The sequence below is a fragment of the Panthera tigris genome, chromosome A3 (assembly GCF_018350195.1).
Source record: "Panthera tigris isolate Pti1 chromosome A3, P.tigris_Pti1_mat1.1, whole genome shotgun sequence".
In the NCBI taxonomy this organism is placed as follows: domain Eukaryota; kingdom Metazoa; phylum Chordata; class Mammalia; order Carnivora; family Felidae; genus Panthera; species Panthera tigris.
This window is the reverse complement of record NC_056662.1, coordinates 117,226,814-117,241,842: the sequence shown is the minus strand read 5'-3', so window position 1 is coordinate 117,241,842 and position 15,029 is coordinate 117,226,814. Positions and strand designations below refer to the sequence as shown.

The 15,029-nt window shown below is 42.0% G+C and overlaps 1 protein-coding gene across 6 annotated transcripts in view; it reads right to left on the bottom strand.

Annotated features, from left to right (window-relative positions):
- The window catches only part of RBKS (ribokinase), a 101,651-nt gene that overhangs the window by 43,015 nt on the left and 43,607 nt on the right, over positions 1–15,029 (bottom strand). For 5 of the 6 annotated variants that reach the window (XM_042982263.1, XM_042982261.1, XM_007088863.3 and 2 more), the window contains exon 7: positions 9,439–9,627. In XM_042982263.1, coding sequence (XP_042838197.1) covers positions 9,439–9,627 — 189 coding nt within the window. Of the gene's footprint in view, positions 1–6,681; positions 7,874–9,438; positions 9,628–15,029 lie in introns of those variants that run through there. The other variant, XM_007088864.3, reaches the window with a different exon arrangement.

The following is a 15,029-nucleotide window of genomic DNA, read 5'->3' as shown; positions in this document are numbered from 1 at the left end:
GCTCTCAGTTTTTCCCCAGGACGCCACCATCTTGCTGTGTGCTCTAACCTCTGAGCAGACACAGATAGACAGCGAGCTCTCTGGTGTCTTTTCCTAAAAGAACATTAATCCTATGGGATCTAGGCTCCATCCTTATGACCTCGTTCAGCCTTAATTACCTCCTTACTTCAGCATATGAATTTTAGAGGGGACATGCTTCAGTCCAAAGGACTGTGTTACCTATGTTCCTCCTCCCCCCAGGAGCCATTCCACTCAGGTGTGTTTCAAACTGGAGGTACAGGAATGGTGAAGTATGTGAACTATTAAGTACCTAAACATGAGGTATCACCTATGGCCTGGCCCCTTTTACAACTCCTTCAGGTCATCGATTAATAGAGACCAAGAGCTGTGGCAAGGCCAAAGTCTAGATCATTCAACCTATTATTAATTGTGGGAATAAGGCTTGAAGAGTTTAAGACATGTAAGCAGACACATTCAGAAAGAAAACCTGATGCTGAGTAAAGCTTCTCTGAAGATAGGCTATGCATTTGAGTGAGGAACAGAAAAATGCAGCTTTGACATTTATTCTGTGATTTCCAAAGGAAACTGTATAAACTAACATATTTTTGAGAGAGATTGTTTCTTTAGAAAGATTAAGGGAAAAAAAGCCTGTCAAAAATGTGTAGTGAAATATCTAGACTTAAAGAGGCTCCAGGGCCTGGATGAGAAGGCAATGCAGATCATTTCCTTGGCATCAAGTGTCTATCCATTCAGAAGTTATTTTAAGTCAAAGTGTTACTCAGCCTACTTACACAGAGATCTTGGGATGGTTGAGAGGTTCTTTAGGAGGTCAAGAGTGAACTTGGCCAATTACTGGCTCCTTTGGGAAGGTAGTGGCAAGTTTTTTTTTTTTTTTTAAAGGTTCAGGCCTCTTAAAATAAAACAACGACTTTTAAAAATGTTTATTTAGTTGAGAGAGAGGGAGAGAGAGAGAGAGAGAGAAAGAGAGAGATGGAGGGATGGAGTGTGAGTGGGGGAAGGGTGGAGAGGGAGGGAGGCAACGAATCCAAAGCAGGCTCCAGGCTCTGAGCTGCCAGCACAGAGCCCGACATGGGGCTCAAATGTATGAACCAAGAGATCATGGCCTGAGAAGTCAGACACTCAACTGATTGAGCCACCCAGGCCCCCCCCACCCCCAGTACACCCTTTGAGAAATGATATCACCTCTCTTATTTGCTAGATGTGGCTCCAAATAGCTTTTTGCTGGGTCTCCAAATTGTATTTTCTTCCAAATTTCAAAGTAATGCATGAAAAATAAAGGGTCATGGAAAAACTCAAACAATTCAGAAGAACATGGAGTAGAATGTAGAAGTCCTCCTTTACAACACCTGCCTCCCATCCCCTGGCCCTCCCCATGAGCAATAGTTTGGTGGGTTATTTTTTTCCAGATTTTTAAAATATGCTATGCTTTTATTTATGGATAGCTAGAGTTATTTTTAAATAAATGGCACCATATCATTATAATTTGACTTTCTCCTACTGATGATTATATAGATATGTCTGATCTACTTTTGATTATTACAAAGCTGGAATAAATATTCTTATACAAATATTTGTATATATGAGCAGTTCTGCAAGATAGATTCTTAGAAGAGTTACTGGGCCAAATTTAAAAACTGTTGGTCAAATTTCCCTCTGAAAACATTGTACAAATTTACACTCCTACCAGAATTATATGAGAGCATGTGTTTTCCAATTTATTGGGACTTTGACATTATCAGTCTTTACTTTTTGCCAAACTGATGAACAATAAAGGGGGATCTCACTGTTATTTTCATTTAAATATTCTTGATTTCTTGTGAGGTTGAACATTATCACATTTCTTTTTTTGTCTTTCTTTCCTTTTTTTTTTTTTTTTTTTGAGAGTGCACTCAAGCAAGCAGGGAGGGACAGAAGTGGGGGTGGGGGTGAGAATCTTAAGCAGGCTTCATGCCCAGAGCAGAGCCCGAGGTGAGGCTCAATCTCACAACTGTGAGATTATGACCTGAGCTGAAATCAAGAATCAGATACTTAATAGACTGAGCCACCCAGGTGCCCACACATTTATTTTTTTGCATTTCTTCTTCAGTGAATTGTCCATTTACATTATTCTAGAGAAATGGTTGATATTTTTGAGTTGTAGAGGCTTCCCATAATTATACATATTAATCTCTGCAGGGGCAAATACTCAAATTTTCTATTAAAAGATATTCAAAAGTGCATGAATTGGTATGGAAAAAAAGATGGAAGGATTTATATTAAAAGGATAATAGTAGACGGGGTGCCTTGCTGGCTTGGCCAGTAGAGCGTGTGAGTCTTGATCTTGGGGTTATAGGTTTGAGCCCCATGTGGGGTCAAAAATAAAGTCTTATTTAAAAATTACTTAAAAATAAAATCTTTAAAAGGATAACAGTAGTTACATTTGAGTGGTAGACTCATGGGTATTTGACTTTCTTTTTTATACTTTTCTACGTTTTCTGCTTTTTTTCTACTCTTGAACGCTAAGTATGTATTAATTTTATGAATAGAAAGAAAAAACCCCAGTAGACTGGAAAGTAGGGTAAAGGTGCTCTCAAAGCAGTTCCAAAAAAATTTTCCAAGACACTTTGAGTAGCGGCAGTATCAGTAGATATTAATTTTCCTAAGGTCAAAATGTGAAGGAAACAACAATTACTTCTTGCATAATAACTTGATATGGCAGTTGAAGTTAGCCTTATTATGTAATAATTACCTGTTCAGCACCCACGATTCTATCATTCTTTACCCACAGTGTTTTATTCTCCCAACCCTTCTTCAAGTACTGGCAATCAACAGTGAGGGGAGCTCAAACTATATTTGGAGCAGGAAATACCTCAGTTTGCCTGGGCTGAGAAATACCTCTTAAGAGCACCTAACTCCATTTGTTCTAATGACACCTGGCAATGTTGGCTTGGCCTTCCACTGGCTAGGGGTGAGAGTGGGAAGAGGGTGCAGGTGTAGGATAGGGTGGGGGGGAAAGTCGTACCACGATGGGAAAAATGGGTTCAAATCTGGGTTTTCAAAGGCTGAACTGTCATTCTGGATGGTGCCTCAGAGGTAAGTTAATGGGAGCCAATCCTTAAGAACAGCCTGGATGGCCGAAGGCCAGACCCCAGGATGAGGGGAATACACTGAGGAGAAGTGACCTTGGAAAGCTGTGGGTAACCCACCAGCCGCAGCAATCACGGTACCTTTAGGAGTGCTTCCATACAAACTTGAAAAGAAACTATCACCACTTCCTACTGGTGCAATTTCTAGTTCAGAGCTGAGTCTCCAAGCCCTGAGTCATCTGTTGGGGGCATCCATGCAGCCGGGCTGACACTGCCTAGTGCCACACCTGCAACTTTGAGCACTACAGGACTCAAATATAATGGATAGAAAGAAAGGGGAATAAGGAAGAGGTAAGAGAATCCCCATGCTCCTGGCTTTTGATTACTCTTAGCTTACTTATATACTCTGAATTATAATGACTTATTATAAGGTGAAGTTTTGGAAAGATAGATTTAGCCTATGGGCTAAATTCTTAAGAGTACCAATGCAGATTCTAGGACTCAACCATTTACGTGTAGAAAATCAATTTCTGTGTCAAGAATTTTATACAGCCTGTAGGCCAAGGATAATTAATGATATATCACAGTAGCACAATAACCTAGAAGATGACAGTGCTTAAGTGCGTGTGACTCTTGACTACGGGGTGATTATGTAGTGCAATCGACACAAGACGGCAAAGCCCCCCGACCTTCAGGTTGGAGAACTGCACGGAGGACACGAGTGCCGTGGCATTTTGAGGCTGAGACTCAGGTAACCTCTAGAGATGGGAAGAGCGACACGTCTGTCGTGTCTTCCCAACTGAGCCGAGGACATCTGCACTACTGCCACCATTTCACTGTCATACAGCAGGAAAAATGGATGTAAAAATAGAAGTGATACAGCGACTATCAACGCGGAGGCAAATGAATGTAGCATCCTGCGGGAGTACTGACGCGGCGCGGGACTGGCCCCTTCCAGGGCGGGCTGGACAATGTGCGACCCAGCTAAAGGCGTTTCCACCACCCATGCCATCCCGGACTGACTGATTTTATCTTGGCCAGCTTTGTTGAGGTTACGACTGACAAAAATTGTATCCGTTGAGGTTGCACGACATGAGTTTTTTTTTTTTTTTTGAAGGTGTGCCTCGTAAGGGATTAGGAGAAGGGGAAATGTGAGGTCATAAACCTCCTGAGGGCAAGTAATGCCCTCCTGACGGAAAAGTGAAGCAGCCCATTTGTTCAGAAGAAAATGCCTCCCTGGGAGTTCCTCACCTCGCCATGTGACTTATCTCCTCTTTATTAGACCTATGAAGAGGCCGAACAGGTATGTGCAGAACAGGCAAAGATTTTAATGATGAGAGTGCAGGATGAGAGGACAAAGAGCATAAAAAAGGCTGAGGGAGATTTGACCCCCAGAAAATAACCACCCTTGTTTCCCATGTCACCTCTGCTCCGCTGGGGGATGTTGAGAGCCCATTCAGTAGATTCAGTAGAGCAATGAAGTGGAAGATTCTTTATCACAAGAGTATCCATCCACGGGTGAAGTGCCTAGGTGGATCTTTTTGTTATTGTTTGACCTTTGTTTTCTAAATTGATATAATTCTAACCTACCACAAAACTCACCCTTTAAAAGTGAACAATTCACTGGTTTTCAGGGTATCCACAAGGTTGTCTGTGTATCACCACTATCTAATTCCAGAATGTCTTCCTCACCCCAGAGGGGAACCCCCATACGCATTCATTAGTCTCCTGACCCCATCTCCCCAGCTGCCAGTGACCATCCATCTACCTTCTGTTTCTATAGATTTACCTATTCTGGACATGGCATATACTTGGAAGCATATAATATGTGGCCTTTAGGTTTGTCTTCTTTCACTTAGCATAATGTTCTGGATGTTCATCCACACTGTAGCCTGTATCAGTATTCCATTTTATGGCTGAACAGCAGTCTATTATATGTAGGTGCCTCAATCTGTCTATCCAGTCATCTGCTGTTCAAAATCAGGTTGTTTCCGATTTGGGGCTATCGGGAACAATGCTGCCAGAAACATTCGTGTACAGGTTTTTGTGTGGGCACGTGTTTTCATTTCTCTTGGGTGGAGACCTAGAAGGACAATTGCTGGGTCCTATGGTAACCAGAAAATTAACTTTTCACAGCCCTTCCAGACTGTTTCCCAAAGCGACTACACTATTTTACCTTCCCACTGGCATCGTTTGAGGGTTCTAATTTTTCCATGTCCCAGGTACGCTCATTACTGTTTTTGATTCTAGCGGGTGACAAGTGGTATCTCATCGTGTTTTGTCATTTAGGAAAAAAATCAAAGCCATCCATATACATAGTGTAAAAAGACAACACTTAAGGAGTAAACACCCCATCTCTCTCTTGAACCATTTCCATGAGGCAAATACTTTAAATTCCCTTTAAGTTTCTTCTGGTATTCATCTTCTCCCTCTGGTCATATGCTTATACTGCTGTTTTTAAAAATCAGTTTCCGATATTCTCTCTTGACTCCCAACTATGGAGAATGAGCATTCAGCTCTCTTCTCTTCCCCCAGGTGCACAGAGACCACACACTCACTTTATCCTTCCATCTTCAAAACAGGATTCTAATCTCTATTTTTGGTTAAATCAAGAATCGGCACTTGCGCTGTTAGGACTATGTCTTTACAGCCACGTGGCGTGCGAATATTTACTTAATCATACTTTTACCCTGAGACTGCAGATGACGTAGAGCAAAAATATTTGCCCCCTTTTTTTTTCATTTCCACAGTTTTCAACATAATTAATTGCTACTTCATCCTCAAATTCTGCAAGAAAACTAAAAATCTTTGGTCATATGCCAACACATGGGTATTCTGCTATTTCCTTCTTTGTCCTTTCCTGTTTTTGCTTTTGTTTCTGGGAGTCGCTCCTCCAGGGCTCTCCGCTCTCCTGCTCTCTTGGGGACTGGGACCCGCCTGGTTGCGGGCCTGCTGCATAGCTGCTGCCCTGGGACTTCCCTTCACCACCCCGGTTTCTCTCCTCTGTGGCACCGTCTGCTTCCTGGATCCCTTATCTCCCTCCGGCCTAGTTTTATCCCTCAGTTTACAACAACATAATCTTCCAGTACCTTTTTTATTCCTCCATTCCTGCCCTCTTTTGTGTTAATTTTTTTTTTGTTTTTGAGAGAGACAGGGGGTGGGGGGAGAGAGAGAGAAAGAGAGAGAGAGAGAGGGCGAATCCCAGAAGGGGCAGAGAGAGAGGGATTAAGAGAGGGAGAGAGAGAGAGAAGTGGAGCTCGAGTTCGCCCGATGCAGGGCTTGAACTCACCAACTGTGTGATCATGACCTGAGCAGAAGTCAGATGCTTAACGAATGAGCCAGCCAGGTGCCTGTTAAATAGATTTTGAAGTGTACCATGGTAATTCTTTTGTTTCTTTCAGGTTTTTAAAAAAAAAATTTTTTTTTAATGTTTATTTATTTTTGAGAGATAGAGACAGAGAGCAAGCAGGGTATGGGCAGGAGAGAGGGAGACACAGAATCCAAAGCAGTCTCCAGGCTCTGAGCTGTCAGCACAGAACCTGACGCGGGACTTGAATCCATGAACCATGTGATCATGACCTGAGTCGAAGTCTTTCGCTTAACCGACTGAGCCACCCAGGCGCCTTTTTTTTCTTCTTTTTTTGAGTTCTTTTTTTAGTGATTGCACTGGTGATTCTGGTTAACATCTTAACTTAAAACAGTCTAGTTTGGATTAATACCAACTTCATTTTGGATAGCATACAAAGTTGTTTATGGCTGCTTTCATGCTACAATGGCAGAGGTGAGCAGTTGTGACAGAGCGTGTATGCATAAGGTCCGTGAAACCTAAAACTTTACTGTCTGGCCCTTGACGGAAAAATTCACTGATCCCAATCCAGTGCCCCGATTTTCGTGATCCCGTGCTCTACCTCCTGCCTCGAAGCATTTAAGTAATCTTTTCTCCTCTGAGCTCTCACTGTGTTTCAACTTTCCTGAAACCAAAAACTTAAGTGCACATGCTAAGAAACCAAATGAAAGGGCACAAAACAGTATCAGCAAAGTGTGAAAACCTCCTTGTGCACCCTGCTGTATTTAAGATGCTCAAGACGCAATCCATCACTATCTAGGAAATCCAATCCTTCAACATGAAATGGCTCTGAGGATAATGACTATCGATTCAAATCTGAACATTTCCAAGGCTGGTGTCTCCATCACTTTGTCCCATGCCCAGGCAGGGCATTTCCACATGCGTGTTCTGTGAGGTTCCCCATTCCAGGCGGGGCTTGTTTTTGTATGACCGGCATCCGCTTCCCATCCTCTGATGAGAGTTCTTTGATTTTTATTTGACACCAGGGATGGGGACACGACATGGGGCACTGTGTGGGCAGACAGCTGTCTGGGACCACTCCCAGGAGTGGGCCCGCCTGAGCTTAAAGCCCAGCACCGCAAGGCAGGCAGAGCCAACAGGGAGGGGGTGAGTGGGCCCCCATGACATGGCTTCACTTCTGCCCTCGGCCGTACCTTCGGACTCTCAGCCAGGTGCACCGAATACATCCCTGTTCCCGTGTAGGCCCATTCCAGTTGTGCTTTGGTGCTTGTGGGCAAAGGAGCTGTGGCTGACACAGACACCCGAAGCAGAGGCTGAGTCTCTTTCGGGGTAGATACGTAGGCCCGACATCTTCATGAGGGTCCTTCATTTTTAGCAACGGAAGAGTAAACTTTTCTGCTGTAGTTCAGGACCTGGACTCGTTTTAGTCTCATGCAGGGTCGATTTCAGAACTCAGAAGGAACCTCTCAAATTCAGGCGACTGTCCGTGACAGAACAGAAAAAAAACTAGTGGTTTCCAAAATGACTTAACTATGAAGAGAATGACACCACCGAGTGCAACTGATCAAATATCTGATCAGCACATTGTGAAAGGCAATCAGGGTGTGATTTCATGTGATAAAAAGCAGTCCTTGTACTTATCTATCTTTCAGAGCGTATTTGCATCCATGACTTCATTACATTTGCTTAGGCTCCTTTTTGATAAATGACCCACTTTTATTTATTTTATTTTATTTTATTTTATTATATTAATTATATTATATTATATTATATTATATTATATTATATTATATTATATTATATTATATATTATATTATTTTATTTATTTAATGACCCACATTTTAAAGCCTTTTCTAAACATAAAAACCAAAATATATTTTATAAATAATTACACATTAAGGGGCGCCTGCGTGGCTCAGTCGGTTAAGCGGCCGACTTCGGCTCAGGTCACGATCTCGCACTCTGTGAGTTCGAGCCCCACGTCGGGCTCTGTGCTGACAGCTCAGAGCCTGGAGCCTGTTTCAGATTCTGTGTCTCCCTCTCTCTCTGACCCTCCCCCGTTCATGCTCTGTCTCTCCCTGTCTCAAAAATAAATAAACGTTAAAAAAAAATTAAAAAAAAAATTACACATTAATTTCTTATAAATAAAAACTCTAAAATGTTTACTCTTCCCCAACTCTAGTTTTAGGTTCCTGGTATTTATCGATTTTGTTCGCTCTTCTCAATTCTAGGTCATAAACAATAATTCTTATTTTCCCAGATTTAGAGGACCTCTGAGCTTTTTTTTCTAGCTTGTCTTCCCTTCCACCCCCTTCTGGGCTGTGACTCATCTATGTAACCTGCTTGTCCTTAATGCATGCCTTACACAAGAAGTGTCTGGAGTCCACAGGCCAAGTTTTGAACCCCCAGCTCTGTTACTTCCTAGCATTATGGTCCTAAGCAAGTGTCTAAATCTGTAAAATGAAGATAATATAGCTCCATGTCATTGTTGTAAAGATCACACGAGATGTATGCCAAAGAGACACAGTAAGCGCATAGTAGATGATAGCGGGCATTATCTGATGGTCAGAAGAATGAGTTTTGCCAACCAGTGATCCTTGCACTTTCATTCCACACAGGAGGCTTGTAAGAACCAGCGGCTGGGCATACTGTCTAAAATCTAAGCCCCACGAGGGCAGAGACTATGTCTTGTTCATCACGATAGCCCCAGAACCTAATAGATGACTGGCATATAACAGGTATTCAATACATATTTACTGGATGAATCAATGAATGAATATAGGTGATACAAGTATAGTTTTACTGATATTCTGTTTTTATGGATGAGGAAACTGAGGCTCAGAGAGGTTAAGTGACTTGTAGAAAGTCCTACAGTGGGTTGGGGAAGGATTAAGATATAGTGCTCCTGCCTGGTTTTTCTTCCCTTCTACCATATCACCTCCTTGAGCCCTTACCTTATGATCCAAAAATTCAGGTGTAGTATCTTTGTTATAAATGATGATTCTCAATGGGAGCAGAAATGATTCTGAAATTTTGAAACCTACCGTGGTATCCACAGCCTTGACCTTCTCTGTGGGGATGTGCTTTGGGACAGGTTCTGTCTGTGACAGCATCACACAGCCTTCAGCACCTAAGGTGATGATTACGACCTGGCACCCCCTTTCCAAGAGCACCTTTGCAGCCTTCCCAGCGTCTGCAGGGCTGCTGACCGTGAGGCCAGTTAGGATCTCAGCCTGGAATACAGAAAAGTGAAAGGAAACAGCGTTGAGAAAAGTAACCTGGGTCTATTTCCAGATTAGATTTGTTTTTCTAGAAAAATGTCTCCCTTCTTTTGCATAACAACCAATGCAGTGGGGAACTTTGATGGATACTGGCTCAGGAAAATAAATTAAAAACCCTGTAACAATGACAAAAACTCGCTATCAATGACATTTTGGGGACAACAGGGGAAATGTGAATGTGGCCTGGATATTAGATGACAGCACAGAATTACTAATAATTTTCTTCGGTGTGAAAATGGTGTTGTGGCTCCTCTTAGGAGATGCACACTGAAGTATTTAGGGGTGAGGTTTCATGTTATGTGCAGCTTACTTTGAAATGACTCAACAAAAACAAAAAGAAATACACACAGTGGAGAGGGGACGCATATAGCAAATGTTAACAACTGTTTAGGTGGAGAGTATATCACTCTTCGTTGTGTTGCCCTTCCAGCATTTCCGTGTGTATGTATGATAATTTTCATCATAAAGAGTTAGGGGGAACAAAGAATTCTACAAAAGAAAGGAAGAGGGGAGGGAAGAAAGGAGTAAGGGAGGGGCCGCTGCCAATGACTTTGATATATAAGTCGTGTCTATAAATTTTACCCCTAAGGTTGTATTTCTTCTAGGCTCCTCTTGGGTCATAATGCCTTTCTCTTATTACTGGTTATAGCCTTCCATGTTTGCACAACACCGGTTTCTTTTGTTTGTTTTTGCTCAAGAAATTGGAAGCAGGGTAGGAGGGGCACTGACATGGAGCAGAGAAAGCAACGTGCTGATATATTCAGGAGATGTCCACCATTTACTAACTCTGGGACTTTTTCCAAGTCACGTATAAAATGAGGGGCTTGCACAGGACCACAGTTCTCTCCCAGAATATAAAAAGGGCTCTGGCTGAAGTAGGGGTGAAGGGCTGTAGCCCTGCTTCCTCACCCCCTAGGTACCCCTCTAGCTTCTCTGGGGACCCTCTATGGTTCTGAAATTAGTGGCTGAAAATTCACTGGACCAGATGAATTATATGATACTTTTTGACTCAAAAAGTTTATAACCAAATTCTGTCTTTTCTATATCCTATTTCTTCCTAAGAATGGGTCTATCTCTTCCTGTGCTTGCTCTGAACATGCCCAGATTAACCCTTTTTGTTGCCTATAAGTCACCCCACAGTGTCTGCTCCTTCTGGGGTTTGGTCTTCCCTGGCAGCAAAAGTTTTGTTAACTTGACCATGTGTCCTTCCTGAACCATCTTTTCCACACCCTTTCTGTCTGAGTTGGCTATGCCTTAAGGCCACCTTCTGTTTTCTTTTTATAAGTTTTTCACTGATCTTCATTACTGAGATCACTTACATCTGTTGAGTTAGTTGGGTCTATTTTCAGAAACACTGAATTCTTGTGGTTTCTAAAAACCTGTTAAAAAACGATTCTTGATGAAAGATCCTGAACATAAAAATAATGCAACAAACACCCATGTACCTACCACCCACTTTAAAAAAAAATTTTTTTTTTTACGTTTATTCATTTTTGAAAGACACAGAGAGACAGAGCACAAGCAGGGGTGGGGCGGAGAGAAAGGGGGACACAGAATCCGAAGCAGGCTCCAGTCTCTGAGCTGTCAGCACCAGAGCCCGACATGGGGCTCGAACTCACGAACTGCGAGATCATGACCTGAGCTGGAGTCGGATGCTTAACCGACTGAGCCACCCAGGCGCCCCACCTACCACCCACTTTTATTTTATTTTATTTTATTTTATTTTTTTAATTTTTTTTTTCAACTTTTTTTTTAATTTTTATTTTTGGGACAGAGAGAGACAGAGCATGAACGGGGGAGGGGCAGAGAGAGAGGGAGACACAGAATCCGAAACAGGCTCCAGGCTCCGAGCCATCAGCCCAGAGCCTGACGCGGGGCTCGAACTCACAGACCGCGAGATCGTGACCTGGCTGAAGTCGGACGCTTAACCGACTGCGCCACCCAGGCGCCCCATATTTTATTTTATTTTTTAAAAAAATTTTTAATGTTTTTTAATTTATTTTTGAGACAGAGAGAGACAGAGCATGAGCAGGGGAGGGGCAGAGAGAGGGAGACACAGAAACCGAAGCAGGCTCCAGGCTGTCAGCACAGAGCCCGATGTGGGGCTTGAACTCACAGACTGTGAGATCATGACCTAAGCCAAAGTCAGAAGCGAACTGACTGAGCCACCCAGGCGCCCCTACCACCCACTTTTAATAAGTCTTAACGTTTTATTTTATTTGCTTCAGTTATTTTTCTCTAAAGAAGGTAAATGATGGAGTGCCTGGGTGGCTCAGTTGGTTAAGCATCCAACTTTGGCTCAGGTCATGATCTCACAGTTCGTAAGTTCAAGCCCTGCGTTGGGCTCTGTGCTGACAGCTCGGAGCTCGAAGCCTGTTTCAGATTCTGTGTCTCCCCTCTCTCTGCCCCTCCCATGCTCATGCTCTGTCTCTCAATAATAAATAAACATTAAAAAAAATTAAAAAAAAGATAATGTCCTCCATAGATATTATGTATTAATGTGCTTTTCCCCTTAACATTATTTCATTTGTGTTTATATATGTAGCATTCCATATACTGCAAAAATACTGCAAATATATTACAGTTTAAAAAAATTTATTCTCCTTTTCACGGACACTCATTTTTCCATTTTCCCCTTTTACAAACAATGAAGTATTGGATATTCTTATCATGTATATAAAATCTGTTTTTTTTTCCTCTGGCCATTTAAAAATATTTTTGTTTTGACTTTGGATTTTATGCAGTTCCACTAAAATGTATGTTAGTAGACAGTTGTATCTGTGTATCTCAAGTGGTACTTTTAATACACTTTTGATCTGAAGACTTGTGCCTTTCCTCAGTTCTAGAAAACAACTTGCAGTTTTTTCTCCAATATGGCTTCTCTCCAGTTCTCTCCTTTCTCTTTTTTCACTTCCATTAGATGTATGTTAGAGCCTCTCAACCTATCTTTCTTTTCTCCAATTTCCTCTTTAGTATTAAAAACAAAGTTTCTGTGATATTTCTAGGTGAATTGAGCTTTTCACTTCTGGGTGAATTGATCAAGATTCTTTTTCAATTCACTAATTCTTTGATTCCAGTTTCTTCATCTTCCTAATGAGTATTTTGTAGAAAGATTTCAATTAGTGTTTTTCATCCATTTTGAGTTTGTTTTTTGTGTGTGGTGTAAGAAAGTGGTCCAGGTTCATTCTTCTGCATGTCACCGTCCAGTCTTGCCAACACCATTTGCTGGAGACTTTTTTCCATTGGATATTCTTTCTTGCTTTGTCAAAGATTAGTTGGCTATACGTTTGTGGGTCCACTTCTGGGTTCTCTATTCTGTTCCGTTGATTAGAGTGTCTGTTCTTGTGCCACTGCCATACTGTCTTGATGATTACAGCTTTGTAATCTAGCTCAAAGTCTCGAATTGTAATGCCTCCAGCTTTGGTTTTCTTTTTCAACATTACTTTGGCTATTCAAAGTCTTTTCTGGTTCCATACAAATTTTAGAATTGTTTGTTCTTGCTCTGTGAAGAATGCTGGTGTTATTTTGATAGGGATTGCGTTGAATATGTAGATTGCTTTGGGTAGTATTGACATTTTAACAGTATTTCCTCTTCCAATCCATGAGCATGGGATGTTTTCCCATTTCTTTGTGTCTTCTTCAATTTCTTTCATAAGCTTTCTATAGTTTTCAGTGTCATTTTCAAATTTCTAATTGACTGATTTTTATATTCACATATTGTTGCTTTGATTCTGTTTCTCTTTCTCTTTTTTTAATGAATGAGAATCTCAATCATATCTATCTATTTATTGAGAGTGAGTGGGGGAGGGGAGAGAGAGAGAAGGAGAGTCCTAAGCAACTCCATGCTCAGCACAGAGCCCAATGTGGGGCTTGATCCCAACAACCCTGGGATCATGACCTGAGCTGAACTCAAGAGTTGGATGCTCAACTGACTGAGCCACCTGGCATCCCTCAATCATTCTTATTTTAATGTCTTTTTTGCACTGCTTCACTATTTGGATTTCACCCTGGGAAAATTCATCTTGGATTGTTGATTTTATTGGATAACTCTTGAGCATTATGTTTTGTCATCTGAAGGCTCACTTTGCTCTCTGAGAGTTGGAGAATCCCACACTTCAGCTCCCGCTAGGCTTATCCCTGCCTTTCCAGTGGTTTTATGGTTGCATCCCTCAGGCCCCAAGGGTCTCTAAACCAGAGCCAGGTGTTATATCGGCAATATGGAGTTCCTGTTCTGCTGTCATTGGCGATATTGCCAATCTCGTCACATTCACGGTCACCACGTTAGCATTGGCTTAATTCCTTCCTGATCAGAGGCAGTACCTCTGTCCTCCTATCTCCTCAGTTTGGGAGCCTTACATATGCTGTAGTCCTGGGCAGCAGGCTTAACAGCTTCCTCTAACATTTTTGGTTAGCAAGGGAGACTTAGCCCAGCATCTCTGGGTTTGAGCAGGGGGCATTGCCCCAGTCTCCCATGAGTGGCACATTTCTAGTGCTCATTACCCATTAGAGGTCCCTACAACTTACACCTGCCTCTGGGACTGAAATATAGCACACGCAGGGCTGAATACTCTAGGATTCTGCTCCCTTTCTGATTTGTGGAGTTATCTTGTTTTTGAGCTTGTGAGTACCTTTTCATTGTCTCTTTGTATCTTTATATATCAATGGTTTGTGTGTGAGCAGAGAGAGTGTCTTAAAGCATGAATTTACATTATTATCGAGATTAGAAGTCATCCATAAAGGGGCGCCTGGGTGGCTCAGCATCTGACTTTGGCTCAGGTCATGATCTCGTGGTTTGCAAGTTCGAGCCCCACATCGGACTCTGTGCCGACAGCTCGGAGCCTGGAGCCTGCTTCAGATTCTGTGTCTCCCTCTCTCTCTGCCCCTCCTTCACTTGCACTCACTCTCTCTCTCTCTCTCTCAAAAATAAATAAACATTAAAAAAATTTAGACGTCATCCTTAAGAATGTTAGGTTTTTAAAGCTTTTCTTTTTTCCATTATGTGTTTGAGATCAATTTTCTTAAAGACTAGAGTTTGTTCATTTGTTCATCCATTTAAAAAGCATTTACTAGGTGCCAACTATGTGCCAGGTACAACGTAATAGATGGTAATTTCCAAAGATAACTGTATCAATATTTGTCACAGTGTATATGCTCTTTTCACGCTGTGCAATGGCAATCTTCTACTGAGAGGTGGAGTGTGAGGGCAGAGTTTCCTGCCTCAGTCAATAGAATGGGCCAGAAGAAATACTGCATCTGACTTCCAAAGCTAAGTCATAAAAGCCAACTCTTCTGCTGGGCTCCCCCTCCCTCTCCCTCTGGATACTGTTTCTCGGAACCCAGCTTCTACATTGTGA